This window comes from Anabrus simplex, chromosome 2, assembly GCF_040414725.1.
Source record: "Anabrus simplex isolate iqAnaSimp1 chromosome 2, ASM4041472v1, whole genome shotgun sequence".
Classification (NCBI taxonomy): Eukaryota; Metazoa; Arthropoda; class Insecta; order Orthoptera; family Tettigoniidae; genus Anabrus; species Anabrus simplex.
Window position 1 is genome coordinate 622,363,241 of NC_090266.1, and position 16,475 is coordinate 622,379,715.

Consider the following 16,475-nt stretch of genomic DNA (forward strand, 5'->3'; position numbering starts at 1 on the left):
CCTCAAAGATAAGGTTTACAGCACCAAACCAGCAACTGTAGAAGAGTTGAAAGAGGCAAATGAAAGACAATGTCTTGCATTCGACAGAAAATGGCTTAGAAGTTTATTGAATTCGTTGGTCTGCATTGCCAGCTATGTCTTGAAAATTACGATTGTCAATTTAAATATGTGCATATACTCAGAAGTCACTAGACTTGTTGTCTTCCCTGGACTCGTTTACTTCAAACCCTCAGCGATGGCGAACATGCGAGTGCCGCTTTACCCAGCGGATAGAGGTAATTCATATGTCATCACTAAGAAAATCCGGCGATCTCTTTAAAAATTCACTGTTAAGTTTAGCTCAGATTATTTTCAAACGTTTACAGTAAGAGACTGAAAAGAATGTAGTTTACATACATTAACTTTACATTTACCTTACAGTGTAGTAATGAAGAGACCTTCCACATTGTGTATGGAATGGAAGTGACGGTCTCGTATTTGCTGGGGTCGCTTCACAATGCAATGAGAACTAGGGTAATCGTTGCCTTGGGAACTTTGAGCAGAAGAACTGAGAATAATAGTTCAGAGATTCATTTAGCACAAATCCCAGGTTAATGGGATGATTAGTTCATGAGAAAGAGTGCATAAAATTTGGTGTTTTGCCGCCCATTACTTGGCCGCGTGTACTATGCCCTTACATTCTTTACGTTATGTGTCCACTCTCACTTTGCTCAGTTCAGTCTGGTGTAGTGCTGTTATCATCTGATTTATTAAAACCTAATTACTTCTCTTTCATTCAAACTGCACCGTGCCATGCTTCTGCGCCATGCAATATCGTATTTCAAAGTGACAATGAGTCAAGTAATTACAAATTGCAAGAGGTTTCAAGGTGTCGAAAGAATTATAGGAAATCTCACCAGATGATGTCAATATTCATACCAGTGAAGAGATGGCAATTTATATTATCAATCTACATAAGGAAACATCCTGTAATGGAACATACATCCATAAGAATGCAGCAGATATTTAAGCTTATGCGATCTCAAGCAGAAAAAGGTCAGACTGTTACAAACAATTTAGAAAGGAAAACGAACACCAATTTGGGATGATTTATACATACGAGGAAGACAAAGGTCTTCCCATTCAAAGATATACGATTTCCATCTCAACAACTTTAAAACTTTACAAGCTATAAGAAAATGAAGATCGGCCCACAGGAGTCTATACCATGCATGGAGGTCAGCAGCATGTGAAGAAAAGAAGGTCCATACAACGTATGAAGGTTGGCATCAGGGGGTTAATTTGCTTGATGTTATTGTACTGTTCTGTACCGTCTTTCAATTCCACCAGTAAACTTGTATCTTTGTGAACAAACACAACATTCACTGTCATTCGAAAAGCGAGTACATTTTGTGGGACATCCCATACACTCTAGAAAAACTCTAGTATTTATTTTTAGTTGGAGGAAAGGTACACATACATTTGGGTAAAGTCGATGAATACAAGAACCAAACATCACTAAATTAAGAACCAAGTCATATTCAGAAAGGTAGAACATGAATAAGAGCCCATAATAAGGCATACAGAATGACAGGTCATGTGGGGAAAAGCAGCAGCAACAGAAAGAGGAGCCCAAGAACAAACATGAAAACTCAAACGGGCAAGGACAATCACAGTATGACTCCAACTTGGCAGGTTTGATCCTGGCTCAGTCTGGTGGTATTTGAAGGTGCTCAAATAAGTCAGCCTCGTGTCGGTAGATTTACTGGCATGTAAAAAAACTCCTGCAGGACTAAATTCTGGCACCTCCAAAACCTGTAAAAGTACCCAGTGGGACATAAAGCAAATAATAATATCATCATCATCATCATCATCATCATCATCACATTCCCTGCATCTTCGTACTTTTCTGTCTTTACATACACGGGCCCTCGATGTCAATCCCAGTTCCGCTACATCCAATTCTTTTCAGCCCCTGACAAATTTGTTTCTGCTTGCCAGCTTCAACAGGAGAGCAGATTTCAACATTCACTGAGGGACCATCTTGATGGATCTTCAGTCCTGATAATCTGTACTGTAGGAAGTGTAGGCTAAGAAGAAAGCTGGATAAACACAGGGAAAGGGAAGAGAAAGATAAGGACTAGGAATGCAGGACAAACAGAGCCATACAGTTTTACATAATTTTCAATTAAATGACTGAATTCTAAAATTTTATAAGAAATCCAAGTAAAGAGACTAGTTTTCCCTTGAGAATGAGATGCAAGCACCTTTTCGAAAACACAGCAATGATATCATTTAAGTATCATGCCGTCTAAGTTTGATCAAAATACAAGCCAAGATAATGAAAGAAAAATGATTTCAGATAGTGTTGTACATGGCTTTATATATACATGGCATTTTAATTTTCCATGTCTGTTGGCTATTTTAAAAGTATTTTCAGAATTTCAAACTTTTGTACAAATCTTGGGAAGTAAAATCTGAAATAATACCATAAATGTTTTGTAGATTACAGTATATAACAATGCAATGAATTGTAAGTATTGTTTTATTATATCAAAGAAAAATTACCTTGTCATTGTTAAATATTCCAATCAAGTCAGCAGTACAGGAGTAATGAATGGTTGAATTAAGGACATCTTAATCAATCATAAGTTTGTATTGAAAAGGAACAAACAAGTACCAAATCAATTCATATGAAGACAGGAACATGAAGAGGAACAGATGAGAGGATGAAGACTATGACAGGTCAGTGTGGAAGAGCAAGTAATAGAAAGGGGAGACAAGGACAAACATGAAAACACAAAGGGACAAGGAAACCCTCATCGTCATATACTGCTGTCTTCAAATAAACGGGTTTTCTCTTCACCAATCCCAATTTTTTTTCAGCCTTCAGTGAGCTCGTTTCTGCTTCGTAGCTTCATCAGGGAGGTCATCTGAAAGATCTTCAATCTCGATACAGGAAGCACAAGAAGAGGAAAAGATACTAAAAACTCAAAAGTGTGTATGCAGAAAGTACAGTTTTGTTGTTTAATGTAAGGAACTTAGCACATTGCAGTCAATAGCCTCACATATTTGGAGTGCATGCTAAGATTTGTCTCATAACCTGTACTGTAGTAAGGTCTGTACTAGTGTGTGTAACTGTAATTGAAAGGGGCTAAAATTGAGCAACAGTGAACTATTACATGTTAGATACCATCTTGGACTTTGCTTAGAGTTAAAAACACTGAAACCACAGAAGATACAGTAACTCCTAGGATGACAGGGTGTCCATCTCTTGGGAAATAAGACTTTTGAAGCCGAGTACACAGGGTTTCCGCCCTTCAAACTAGTACTATATTTGTAGTAGAGCCAGGAATCGAACCTAGACCAACCAGGTAGGGATGCTATGCCACAAGCATAACAGTAGACAATTATAGACAGATAATTTTCTACTCCACATAAATGAATGACAAAGTCACATGAGCAGTTTAAACAAGCCAGCAAGGATAGTGAGCTGTAAAATAAAAATAAAGAAACAAAACTTACGGGATCCTTGTGAAGCCATCCATATTTCTCTTCTAGCTTATTCATTGCTTCATCAAAAGCATTTAGATATTTATATTTTAATAAATCATCATCAGCCAAGTTCCACTGGCGTCTTGCATAATGGTATGAATCATTATTGCCAGCACGAGGAAAATCCAGCCATTCAGGGTGACCAAATTCGTTACCTACAGAGGTTGCAAAAAGAATCTATATAAAATGTTGACTTCTAACATAATGGACACACAGGGATATTGAATTAATTACAAATGACATAACCTGATAGATAATTTAAATAACCACATATGTAAAGCCCGGTCCCACCACTGTTCATGCATGATCAAAAGAGTACACTGCACAAAAATGGTTCTGTATGATTATTAATGGCATTTCATGAACTGCAATTGTGCCAGATGAAGATTCAAAATGAAGGAAAGTTTTGTTTGGAGTTCAGCTATCTTGTAAATTAAGAAGTAACAAATGTATAAATGCCTTTAAGAGATAAAAATAAATGTTTCCTTACAGGGTTACAAAGAACTTGATGACTCCATGGAGATCTTTCAATGCGCTTGTGAATGGTTGGCTGTTGAGAGTGCTCTTGCATTATCATAGTTATAAAGTAGCTAAAAACCAATTGAAATAGTTTAGTTTTGTGTGTGTGTAATCCATTTAGTGCTAATTATATATAGGTGTTTTGGTGTTTGTTGGTAGAAATTGGGAGTAGTGATATTTATTTGAATTTTATATGAAGTAGTTCAGTTGGTGTTTTGTAGATTACGTTTTCTAAGTTAAGTAGGCTGGCTAGGTATACATTGTTTCGAATTTAGGTTTAAGAAATAATTTAGATAATAATATTAACATTTTTTAAACATTTAAATATCTGTAGGTTCATTAGTATAATAATTACAAAGACAGATTATCACGAGTTCTAACTTCTGCAGCTTTTACATTTGAGCAGACAATAAACACTGTATTTCATATGGATATCTGTTTAAACTATCAAGAAGTTAATCATTTATTAGTGAGACAATAATTTACGATACCCTCGTTTGTTGGACATGTATTTGTGTGTGGGGGCTTTTATCTGCAATTATCGGCCATTGTTGCATTGCCGTTAATTTATGTGCCGGTACTGTGGCTATTTAAAATGCATTTAAAATCCATTATTACGTCAATAATTTTGATTTTCCTTACTGGCCCAATAAGCTAATCCTTGACTTGAGCATGCGTAGTGTCTCTCTTGAACGGAGCGCTCTGCAGTTGTTTTTCTGTCTCGTCAACTAGCGAGCGAGGAGTCTGGTTCTGAGCGAGCTGTGAGATGGACGCCATTAGCCTTGTTCCTTAAAAGACTTTGAAAAGTAACGAAATGGAGCTGGATACTCCCGGTTAGGCGGGAGATACAGTAGGCAATATGCCTAAATACGTTTTCAATCTTATGTTCCTCTAGTGATAGTGATTTGGTATTTTACTGATTCTTTTAATTCTACTATGTGAGTGTTGAGTGTGGGCCTGCGTGCCAAGGCAGGCAGATTACCTCTGAAAACATGTTTCTGGTGTAAGTTTGTGATAAAGGATTACACTAATTTGGAAATAGCCGACTGAAAAATTTAAATCACTATTGATAAAATTCTCATGTAAAAGTGATATGTAAATTTAATTGCGAGGCTAATTGGAAACTCGCGGTGAGCATATGTGCATTATGTCCTTCCTACCTTGCTGTTATTGAGATTGTTGTACGTTTTTGGTTTTCTGCTCCATATATGGTGTGCGTATTGTTTTGGTTGTTCGTATTGTTATTATTATTATTATTATTATTGCACGGTGTGTTTCTCTCTCTGCCTGTTTTCTCTGATTTTGAAATGCATACTCTGATTGTATATGATTTCGTGTGATTGTGTCTTGTGGCTATGTAATCCCTTCTTTTGCCGATGTCTCCCGCGTTCGGTCTTATCTTATGTGCTCATTGTCATGGTTCCAAGGCCGCCTCATAGTTAATTTAATAACGACCATCTAGGTCTTTTGTAAAATTATTCCTTATAGGAAATGCCGCCTTCTATGAATTTAATATCATGATACATGTAATCATAATTTTTTATTATTATTATTATTATTAGTCATGTCAGTACTCCTCGGTTGTAGAAATCTGAAATTTCTTTGCCCGGTTCATGAACTTCGAGGTGATTAACGCTCACATTCCTTCTTCTTACGTAGTTTTGTTTTCTTCTTGCTTTGTTACGTCACTAGCCTAAATATTTATTATCTGGTGAACGCTAAAGATTTTGGGAGCCTTTGCCTATTATTAAATTTTTTTTTAATAGCTTGGGTCGTGAGTTGCTAGTGGACCTTTAGCGTGTGTTGTTGTTCTGTTTACATTGTGGAACATAAAAAAATTTTTCCCTCCTCTTGTAATATTGTATGAATTTGGGGAATATTTTTCTGGTTCCTAGTCATTAACTTTTGGCTCGTTTCTTTAATTTATTTTGTAATTTTGGTTCTGCTTGCCACATATTTCGGGTTCGTGTGTATGGTGTGTATTGCCTAGTGATTGACAAAAGGAAGATTGAATCCTTGTTGCAACAAGTTAATTATCTATGGCCAGTAATTAATTTACAAAGGTATACCTTAAAGTTTAAAGTCTAATATTAAAATTAAAAATAATATTTTTACAAAAGGCATTTGTTAATAAGATTGTAATCCTCTTCTGTATTATAATTCTGCTACTGGTCTGAGTTAGTACAATGTAGTAATATAATATTCATTTATTTACCTTATTGCTTCTTTAATTATTAAAGTTTTGAAAGTAGGAAACTCTTACTGTAAGTATTAATGAATTCAGTTCATTTATTTAAATGTTAAGTGTTTTGAAAGAAAGTTATTTACCCTTTATTTTTTTTAAAGAAAGAAAGTATTTATTTAACTATAAATGCTATGAATTTTTTTTTCTTTAAGTAAACATCTTATTTACAATTTTATTTCGTCTGTCATTTAGTAGTTAACAATGTTGACCTGCCAACCTGTCAAATGTTAACGTAAGATCCTGCCCTTTTCACTCCCTATTTTGCCCTCCACGCTTCGTCTTTGGTGCTACTGCCCTTATGGTAAGTATTGTGTTTTATTTTCATTGTTGTTTGGTGCATTTCTTCTGGTAAGGTTGCAATTAGATTAAATAACACGATACACCTGTAAACTTCGATTTAAAAAAATGAAGTTAGAAAGAATACACGGTATTTCACCAGAGAATTACTCAACAGTCTTTGGATTGTTGACGATTGTTTGCTGCATTCCGATGAGATCAAAGAGTAGAGGGTAGCTGAGTAAATAATACTACAAGAATCAGTTGATTACTGTATTCTGATAATTTGTAGTTCCAAGTCCCAGCATACTTCGTACTTTGCACCTTCAATTATTCATCAAGTAAAAGTTAACAATCAAATTCCTATATCCAAATAATTGCAATTCAAGTCCCCGGCGTAGATTAGACAAACATTTTTTAGAGAATTTATTGTAGTCAACCTCTTATTTTTCAGCATTTAAGGACACTTGTATTCTCTGTCCCGCGTAGTAGGGAGAATAATAGAAATCCACCAGCTGTCAAAATAACATAACTGCATTTCAGTTAGGAACTGAAGTGTAGATACGGTACATTAGATAGTATCTTGCCTAATATGTTTGTGTGTATCTTTGTGTCCAGTAGCCCTCTTGCTCCTTCAGCATTTAACCAAACGGCAGTTTACATTTCAATTAGAGCATAGTAGGATAAAATAGTAACGTACTAATAATAATCTGTCTACGCATTTAGCTTTGTTGGTAATCTTTGAGTAGTTCTTGCGAATTTCAAACTCTAATTGTAAATTCCATTTCTGTTTGTGCTTAGTAATAACCTGTTGTAAATAGGATACGTCTGAACGTAGTTTAAAATTATTGTAGTTTATTACAGGATCTTATTAGAAATTAGTGTGTTTATTCTATTACTGTAAAATATTTGTGTAGTATAGTAGAAGTATCCGTAGTAACTTTCTTACTAGAATTCTATTGTAGTAATTAGGGTAGACTTAACTGCAGTTCAGAATTGTGAAATTCTTGCGTATTCAATTTGGTTTTCAGTAATTAACAGCAGTTTTTATCCTAATAGGGTGTTGTAAGATAAACATTTAGTACAACTAAGTAGTATTGTAGTGTAGTAATATATTAATTATCTTATTGTTGTGTGATATTTGTGTACTATCCTAGACAATATTTCTTTCCTTTCATTTTTATTTTGCACAGAATAAGTTATTTTATTTTCCTTTTCTTTTTATTATTCCGTAAATAATGGCTAAGGAGGGCAAGTGTAGGAACTGTGGGTCATTAAGGAGTATGAGGGAAGAGTTGGAAAGTTTGAGGGAGATAATTAGGATTCTCTCAGAGGACAGGAAGGAAAGTACAAAGTAGGCCTCCCACAAACAATGTACAGGATACAGTAGGTGTAAAAGAGGGATGGGAAGGAAAGTGGGAATTATAGAAGACAGATGGTCTAATGTTTTAAGGGGAAGGAGATTGCAGGATAAAAGCTCTATTCAGGATCAGAATTCAGGACAGGTGTCTTTGAGAAATTGATACGAGTCACTGCAGGTAGAACAACAGAGGGAAAATGAGGAACAGAGAACTGTTGCTGAAAAGTGTGGAAGTAGGAGGAAAGGAAAAGGTAGGAAAGGAAAATGTAGAATAGATAGGAAAAGACAGGTGGAATAGGGTCATAGGAGGGAGAAAAGGGAGGGAAAAGTAACTTCTGCAGCAGTGAGGAAAGATAGGGCTGACCAGGAGGTAAGGGGATCAAATGAGGTGGGTAACGGTTGAGGCTCTGGTCATTAGGGATTCCGTTGTTAGACGTGGGGAAAGTGTGTGGAGGAAAGGGAACCAGTGTAGTGTGTTATCCAGGAATTAGAATAGGCAGATGTTTAGGAAAGTAGAAGAGAAGGACGAGGGAAAAGAGAAGGTGGTAGTGTTTCACGTTGGTACCAACAACATAAGGCAAGCAGGTATAAGTACCAACATAGCTGGGGATGTGTGGGATCTGGTAAATGCAGCACGGGTGAAGTTTAAGGAAGGAGATATAGTTATCAGTGGAATACTGTGTAGGAGGGATACTGACAAGAAGGTGATCGGGGATTTAAATGAGACTATGGAGTGGGTATGTGAGAAACTGGGAGTGAGATTTCTAGATCCTGATGGGTGGGTAGGAGAAAGGGATCTGCGCTCAGATGGCCTTCACTTAAACCACAGTGGTATGTATAAGTTAGGAAATTTGTTTAGAAGGGTTATACGGAGGTACATACAGGGAAACGGGGTGGTCTAGAGAGTGGTGTTAAGGGTCCAGGGATCTGGAAGTAAAGTAGGGATGACATAAAAATATTAGTGTTGAACTGTAGAAGTATTGTAAAGAAAGGAATAGAATTAAGTAATTTGATAGATATATACTTACCAGATATTGTAACAGGAGTTGAATCATGGCTGAGAAATGATATAATGGATGCAGAAATATTCTCATGGAATTGGAGTGTGTATCGTAGAGATAGGATACGAATGGTAGGATGGGGAGTATTCATCCTGGTTAAAGAAGAATTTGTAAGCTACGAAAAAATTCAAGATGACAAACATGAAATTCTAGGTGTAAGGTTCATCTCTAAAGATAATAGGCAACCTGATGTCTTTGGAGTGTACACACTGGGAAAGGGTAGCGACGATGCTGATTCAGAATTTTTTGATAATATAATCAGCTATGTGGGAAACCACATGGAAAGGAACGTGATTGTAGCGGTTGATCTCATTTACCAAATGTCAATTGGGAAGATAATGCGAATGACAGGAAGCATGACCAAGAAATGGCAAATAAATTAATATAGGAAGGGCAGCTGATTCAGAAAATGATGGAACCAACTAGAGGGAAGAATATTCTGGATGTGGTGCTGGTAAAACCAGATGAGCTCTATAGAGAAACCAAAGTAATAGATGGCATTTGTGATCACAAAGTTGTTTCTGTTGTAGTTAAAAATAAATGTGATAGAAAAGAAGGTATTAAAGTTAAGACTATTAGGCAGTACCATATGGCTGATAAAACAGACATGATAGAGTTTTCAGAAAGTAAATATGATCGCCGGAAAATGGTAAATAAAAATGTAAACAAACTCTGGGATGGGTTTAAAGCAATTGTTGAGGAATGTGAAAACAGGTTTGTAACTTTAATCTGACAGTATGAAGTGTCATGTAGCACACGTCATGCAGTAGCTGTCTGCTGCTGTGGAGTGACGTGACTGACACGCACTGTGCCGCATCTGCATACTCGTTGCATCTTGTGAGTTTCCTTCAAACTATGTCCGAGCTCTCTTCACAGCCATCTAGATAAAGCTTCATTCTTTCGTTTCATACATCTATCGATCCATTTTAACGATTTTTCACCTCGTTATCGATGTGTAAATTTCATCGACTATTCGCTCATATACTTTCCTGCAATGGCGTCGGTAAAAAAGGACAATTTTTCTAGTGATGCTACACAAGGCATATTAAATGAATGTTTAATAATTATGAGTATAGTAGTTAAAATTTTAGGGATGCCGATGACAGTGATGTTGATATTGCCGAATTAGACTGTGATGAGGCTGAAATGATACAGAAGAGACTTTTGTTTCATGCTAGGTGTGATAGTGCTGCGTGTAATTTTTAATGGGATGACATGGGTAATTACATAAGAAATAAACATTTTGTGAGATCTTTTCACCCAAAGGTTTAGCTGTAAATCTCGTGCAACCAGTAAAGTCTTTCAAAGGTTTTTTCATTTGAACTCATCCAGCTGAGTTTAACGGAAACAAATCACTACACTTAGCTGTACATAAAGTCCTGACGATTGTTATTTCCATTTCGATCTAGGGTAAGTATGTAAAGATTGTTGGTTACAAGGATAATATCAAGATAGAGGACTTGACTTACTTGACTTAATTCCTGTTGTTCCTTGTGGAACATAGGGCATCAACAAAGCATCTCCATCTGATCCTGTTGTCAGCCAACCTCTTCACCTCTCTCCAGGTCTTGCCTTCTTCCATTGCCTCCATGTGTACACATCTTCGCCACGTTTGTTTGGGCGTTCCTCTCCTCCTTTTACCCTCCTTTTACCCTGCGGGTTCCAATCCAGTGCCTCTCTCTCGATGGCTTCATTCCCTTTCCTCAACGTATGCCCTATCCATTTCCATTTCCGCCGCTTTATCTGTATGGCCATCTCGGTTTCACCCGTCCTTCTCCATAGTTCATGATTGGAGATTACTTCCGGCCAGCAGATGTTTAAAATCTTCCTTAAACAGCGGTTGACAAAGGTCTGCAACTTGGAGGTAATCACTTTAGTCACCTTCCAGGTCTCGGACCCATACAGTAGAACAGCCTTGACATTACTTCGGAAAATGCGAAGTTTGGTCCTGATAGATCCTGATAGATAGATATTTTGTTGTTCTCAAGATAGAGGAGGTTACTGATACTAAAGAAGTATTAAAATTAACCTATAACGACAATGACATTTACAGTAAGATGTAAAAGTTAAAAACTAGAAAAGCAGCTGGGTTGGGATACAGTACCATATCTAAAATACTTATTTGATTGTTTGCATGAAGGAGCTATACCAAATGAATGGAGAGTTGGTATAGTAACCCCGTGTATAAAGGAAAGGGTGATAGACATAAAGCTGAAAATTACAGGCCAGTTAGTTTGAGATGCATTGCATGTGAGCTTTGGGAAAGGATTCTTTCTGATTATACAAGACATGTTTGCAAAATTAATAACTGGTTCGACAGAAGGCAGTTTGGGTTTAGGAAAGGTTATTCCACTGAAGCTCAACTTGTAGGTTTCCAGCAAGATATAACAGATGTCTTGGATTCTGGAGGTCAAATGGACTGTATCGCGACTGACCTATCGAGGGCATTTGATAGGGTAGATCACGGGAGACTACTGGCAAAAATAAGTGCAATTGGACTAGACAAAAGAGCGACTGAATGGGTGGCTATAATCCTAGAAAATAGAACTCAAGAGAATTAGAGCAGGCAAATCTTTATCTGACCCTGTAATAATTAAGAGGGGAATTCCTCAAGGCAGTATTATTGGACCTTGATGTTTTCTTATATATATATCAATGATATGAGTAAAGAAGTGGAATCAGAGATAAGGCCTTTTACAGATGATGTTCTGTACAGAATAATAAATAAGTTACAAGATTGTGAGCAAGTGCAAAATGACCTTGATAATGTGAGATTGACAGTAGGCAATGGTATGATGATAAATGGGGTTAAAAGTCAAGTTGTGATTTTGAAAAACAGCAAAAGTCCTCTGCGTTTTAATTACTGCGATAATGGGGTGAAAGTTCTTTTTGGGATCATTGTAAGTACCTAGGTGTTAATATAAGGAAATATCTTCATTGGGTAATCACATAAATATGACTGCACATGGTTATGAGTGTATTTAGGGGTTGTAGTAAGGATGTAAAGGAGAGGGCATACAAGTCTCTGGTAAGACACCGACTAGAGTATGGTTCCAGTGTTTGGGACCCTCACTAGGATTACTTGATTCAAGAACTGGAAAAAATCCAAAGAAAATCAGCTCGATTTGTTCTGGGTGATTTCCGACAAAAGAGACAAGCTGCTCGACTAAGTGGTATGTGATAAAGATGTTGATTCCCACCAGGGAATCATCTGATGGCCAGGCAGTCATTTTTTGAAAATGAGACGAAGTCTCTCATAGTGCATTGGTACTGCCGGTGGCTCCAAGTAGCCTACGCAGTGGCCTCCACGGTATGCACTAGCCATGCGTCTTGGTAGGAGTGATATTTACCAACTGATGAGCCCAACTTAGCACACTGGGGCGAAACGCTGGCAACTAGGAATGAGTTAGCTGGAAAATTTATAACGTACTAACTATATTGGTATTAAGTGGTATGTTCAGAGCCGTTAGTGAAAGGACGGCATGGAATGACATCAGTAGACAAATAATTTTGAGTGGTGTCTTTAAAAGTAGGAAAGATCACAATATGAAGATAGAGCTGGAATTTAAGAAATGAAATTGAGGCAAATATTCGTTTTTAGGAAGGGGAGTTAGGGATTGGAATAACTTACCAAGGGAGATGTTCAATGAATTTCCAATTTCTTTGAAATCATTTAAGAAAAGGCTAGGAAAACAACAGATAGAGAATCTGGCATCTGGGCGACTGCCCTAAATGCAGATCAGTAGTGAATGATTTAATTGATTGACCTTCCCACTCGTCTTCAGAATATTATTTCAATGAGATAATATTTCCTAGAGTTAAGGCAAAACTCCAGAGATAAAAATCAATATTCTGGTCATTTTGGTGAAATTTTTTTATGACTGAAATTGAAAGGATTGAGTTTCTATTTGCATGTCACGAAGTTATTACACTGAATTCAAACAATTTATCACTGTAGTAATGCTTTGTTTGCCAATTGCAATTTTACACTGAAATCACATTTTTCTTCCATAATATTCTGCCAAATGTAACAAAATTTGTATGGTATATGTATCACAGCTATATTAAGAAACCTGCATACGGAATTTTTGATTGCAGAATTTTTTCAAGTAGAAGGGATTTTTAAATCCAAAATTTTAGAACATAATAATGACACAATCTTTAGTATGATATATCTTGTTATATAAATTATGTACAGAAGAATCAATATGTAGTGCTTTTAAAAGAAGTCTTATCTACCTAATTACGAATTTACATTAACATGTTAATAAAAATTTCATGAAAAAATCGAATTCAAAATTTCAAAAATACATTATTTTGGAAAAACTATGAATTGTATATGAAAGAAATGTTCCTGATATCTCTACTTTTATGTAGGTGACATTCCCACAAAGTTTCGTGAAAAGTCATGCATTAGGTAAAAATATCTTTTTATCTCCGGAGTGTTGCCTTAATACAGAAAAGTCTGATTCAGCGAGGTTTTATTTTAGTATGGTTTACGTTTACTATATGATCTATATAGTCCCACCACAACAAAAAGAATTGACCAAACTCTCCATTAGTGTATTTTGGTTCCTAAGAAGACAACTAAATTTAAGTTTCACAGCAATATAATTTCATTATATTTTAGAAGAATTAATTCAATGGATTTCAAAAGTATGTTGTTTCTAATTTCCATTAATAAGGATACATCACTGTTCATCCCGTATATGTCTCAAAGCAAAATCCACCTTTGTATTGCCCACAAAGACCCCTAAGAAGTGGAAGATAAGGAACATGAGGACACTTCTAGGTTACATATTAGGAATTTCACTAAAAATGAGCTGTGCTGTTGCAAATTGCTATTTGCATTACGTCGCACCGAAACAGATAGGTCTTATGGCGATGATGGGATAGGAAAGGCCTGGTGTGTGAAAATGGGAAATCACGGAAAACCATCTTCAAGGCGGCCGACAGTGGGGTTCTTACCTACTATCTCCCGAATGCAAGCTGATAGATGTGTGACTCAAACTGCACAGTCACTTGCTCGGTACGATGGTTTGTGCCAATAATGCCAAGATATGTTTTTCAAAAGCAAAGCAAGTTTGTAGTTTTACGCAACTATTATTATCATGGTCATAGTTACAGGACCTCCACTTTTATGTTGAATCTGAACCACAGGAGCATGAATGGGTGAGAGGTCAGTGATATCCACTCAGCTCTATTTACTTTCATCGATAGTAAGTCTTAAGCAGTCAGTTACGTAAGTGCAGTACAAATTCTATAGTACTAGAAGGTAGTCATTCAAGCAATATTACCTATCAGTAATCAATCAATCCCAACTCATCTGCATTTAGAGCTGTTGCCCAGGCAGCATATTCCCTATCAATTGTTTACCTAGTTTCTTCTTAAATTATTCCAACCCCTGTAAACAAATATTTGCCCCAATCTGTCCACATGAATTCCAACTTTATCTTCATACTAGCAGTTTCCTGCAGCTTCGCTCGTGTCGATTTTGCAATTTGATAAAAAGTAATCGTTCCTCGACACTGTACTAAGACATTATCTGAAAGTCCCTAAAGTACAAAAACTCACCGAAAAATAGAGTTTCATTTTCCCCAGAAACTCATTGTAAATCATGTTTCAGGTATTGCTTTCTGGGGCTAAGACGACCATGCGACACAGAAATGTACATGAGAAAAACAGTCTAGTCTCAAGTTGAAAAAAATAGGCTACACGTTTCTTTATTCTTAAAGGAGATTCCAAATACCAATTCCATGTCTGTAACATTTTCATTTTTTGAGATATCAGTATCCTCAATAAAAAATAATTCAACTCACTTTTCAACTTCCTTTCACCACCGTTAAGTGCCTTTTCCAAAAACAAAAATGTACCTGTTCCTGTATTTTTAAAGGACTTTCCAACTACCAAGTTTCTTATCTCTAACATGTTAAGTTCTCGACATATACTGCAGATATACCGATAATAATTTTAAAAATTCACCCGCTTTTTCAATTCATTTCAGCCCATTAAATGGATACGTGTTTCATTATTTTTAAAGAAGATTCCAAACACAAGTTTTCACGTCTGTAATATAGTTAGTTTCGAGATATAAGTATCCTCATACAAAGAAATAAACTAATGTTTAAATTCGTTCACGCCCTCCCCCGTAAGTGTTTTTTCTGAAGACAAAAAATAGGTATTTCTTTACTTTGAAAGAAGATTCAAAATACAAATTTTCATGTCTGTAACATCTTCAGTTTTTGAGATATCACTATCCCAATAAAAAAGTTGAACCCCCTTTTCAGTCCTTTTTATGCCCCCACCCCCACCCCCCTATATGGTTTCTTCTGAAAACAAGAAATACAGGTTTCTTTATTTTTAAAAGACTAAAAATACAAATTTTCACATCTTTAACATGTTAAGTTTTTGAGATGTTCTGTGGATATGCCCATTTTAAAAATTCACACCCTTTTTCAGTTTCCCTTAAGTGGATGTTCCGAAAACAAATTATCTGTTTCTTTACTTTTACCGGTGATTCCAAGTACCAGTTTTCAACTCAGTAACATGTTAAGTGTCTGAGATATATTGTAGGCCTAGATATATTTTTAAAAAATTCCACCCAGTTCGTCACTCCCGTTCATCCCCTATTCACTGGATTTTCGAAAACAAAAAAATAAGCGTTTCTCTATTTTTAAAGGAGATTCCAAATACCAATTTTCATGTCTGTAACATCTTCAATTTTTGAGATATGGGTATCCTCATGAAAGGTATTCAACCAATCTTCTCCCCTTTTTCCACCTCCCTTCATGGGATTTTGCAAAAAAACAAAAACAAAAAACCCCCCCACATGTTTCTTTATTTTTAACGGAGATTCCAAATATTAACTTTTACGTTTGTAAACTTTAAAGGTTTTGAGATATAGATATCCTCATTTAAAAATTTCACCCTCCTTAGCGACAGAATACCCAAAAATCCTTCCTTAGCGAGTACCTACACTCTAATATAAATGTATCCCCAAAATTTCATTTCTTAATGTCCAGTAGTTTTGGCTCGGCGATGGAGTCAGTCAGTCGGTCGGTCGGTCGGTCGGTCGGTCGGTCAGGACATGTTATTTTACACAGGGTGAACTTAAATTTGCACATTCGGGTGTTGCAGAGCGACTCCTCACATGCCAGCAATAAAAAAATGTCTCTCACAAAAGTTCGTCCTGCGAGTATATCCGGCAGAAAAATGACGTTAAAGAGTGGCAATCTGGCAACACTGTAATAACATGTAGGGCAACAACATCTGTCAGCACATATTAGTCATGCTGTACAGTTGACAGAGTTTTGGGTTAGCATGCAGGAGGTCGAGGGGTCGATCCTGGGTTGAGGCGTATGTTTTTTATTTCGTAAATGTAGTCCAGGTTGATCGTATCTGGCATCTTAATCGTCAACAGCGAATAAATTCACGCCCACAACGTGGAAAGGGCGTCTTTCAAAGCTGACCAATGAAAATG

The 16,475-nt window shown here is 36.4% G+C and overlaps 1 protein-coding gene across 1 annotated transcript in view; it reads right to left on the minus strand.

The window, feature by feature from the left end:
* AGBE (1,4-alpha-glucan-branching enzyme) overlaps window positions 1-16,475 on the minus strand; it is a 153,035-nt gene that overhangs the window by 13,165 nt on the left and 123,395 nt on the right. The window contains exon 12 of the mRNA XM_067139266.2: window positions 3,505-3,689. Within this exon, the coding sequence (XP_066995367.2) occupies window positions 3,505-3,689 (185 nt within the window). The remainder of the gene's footprint in view (window positions 1-3,504; window positions 3,690-16,475) is intronic.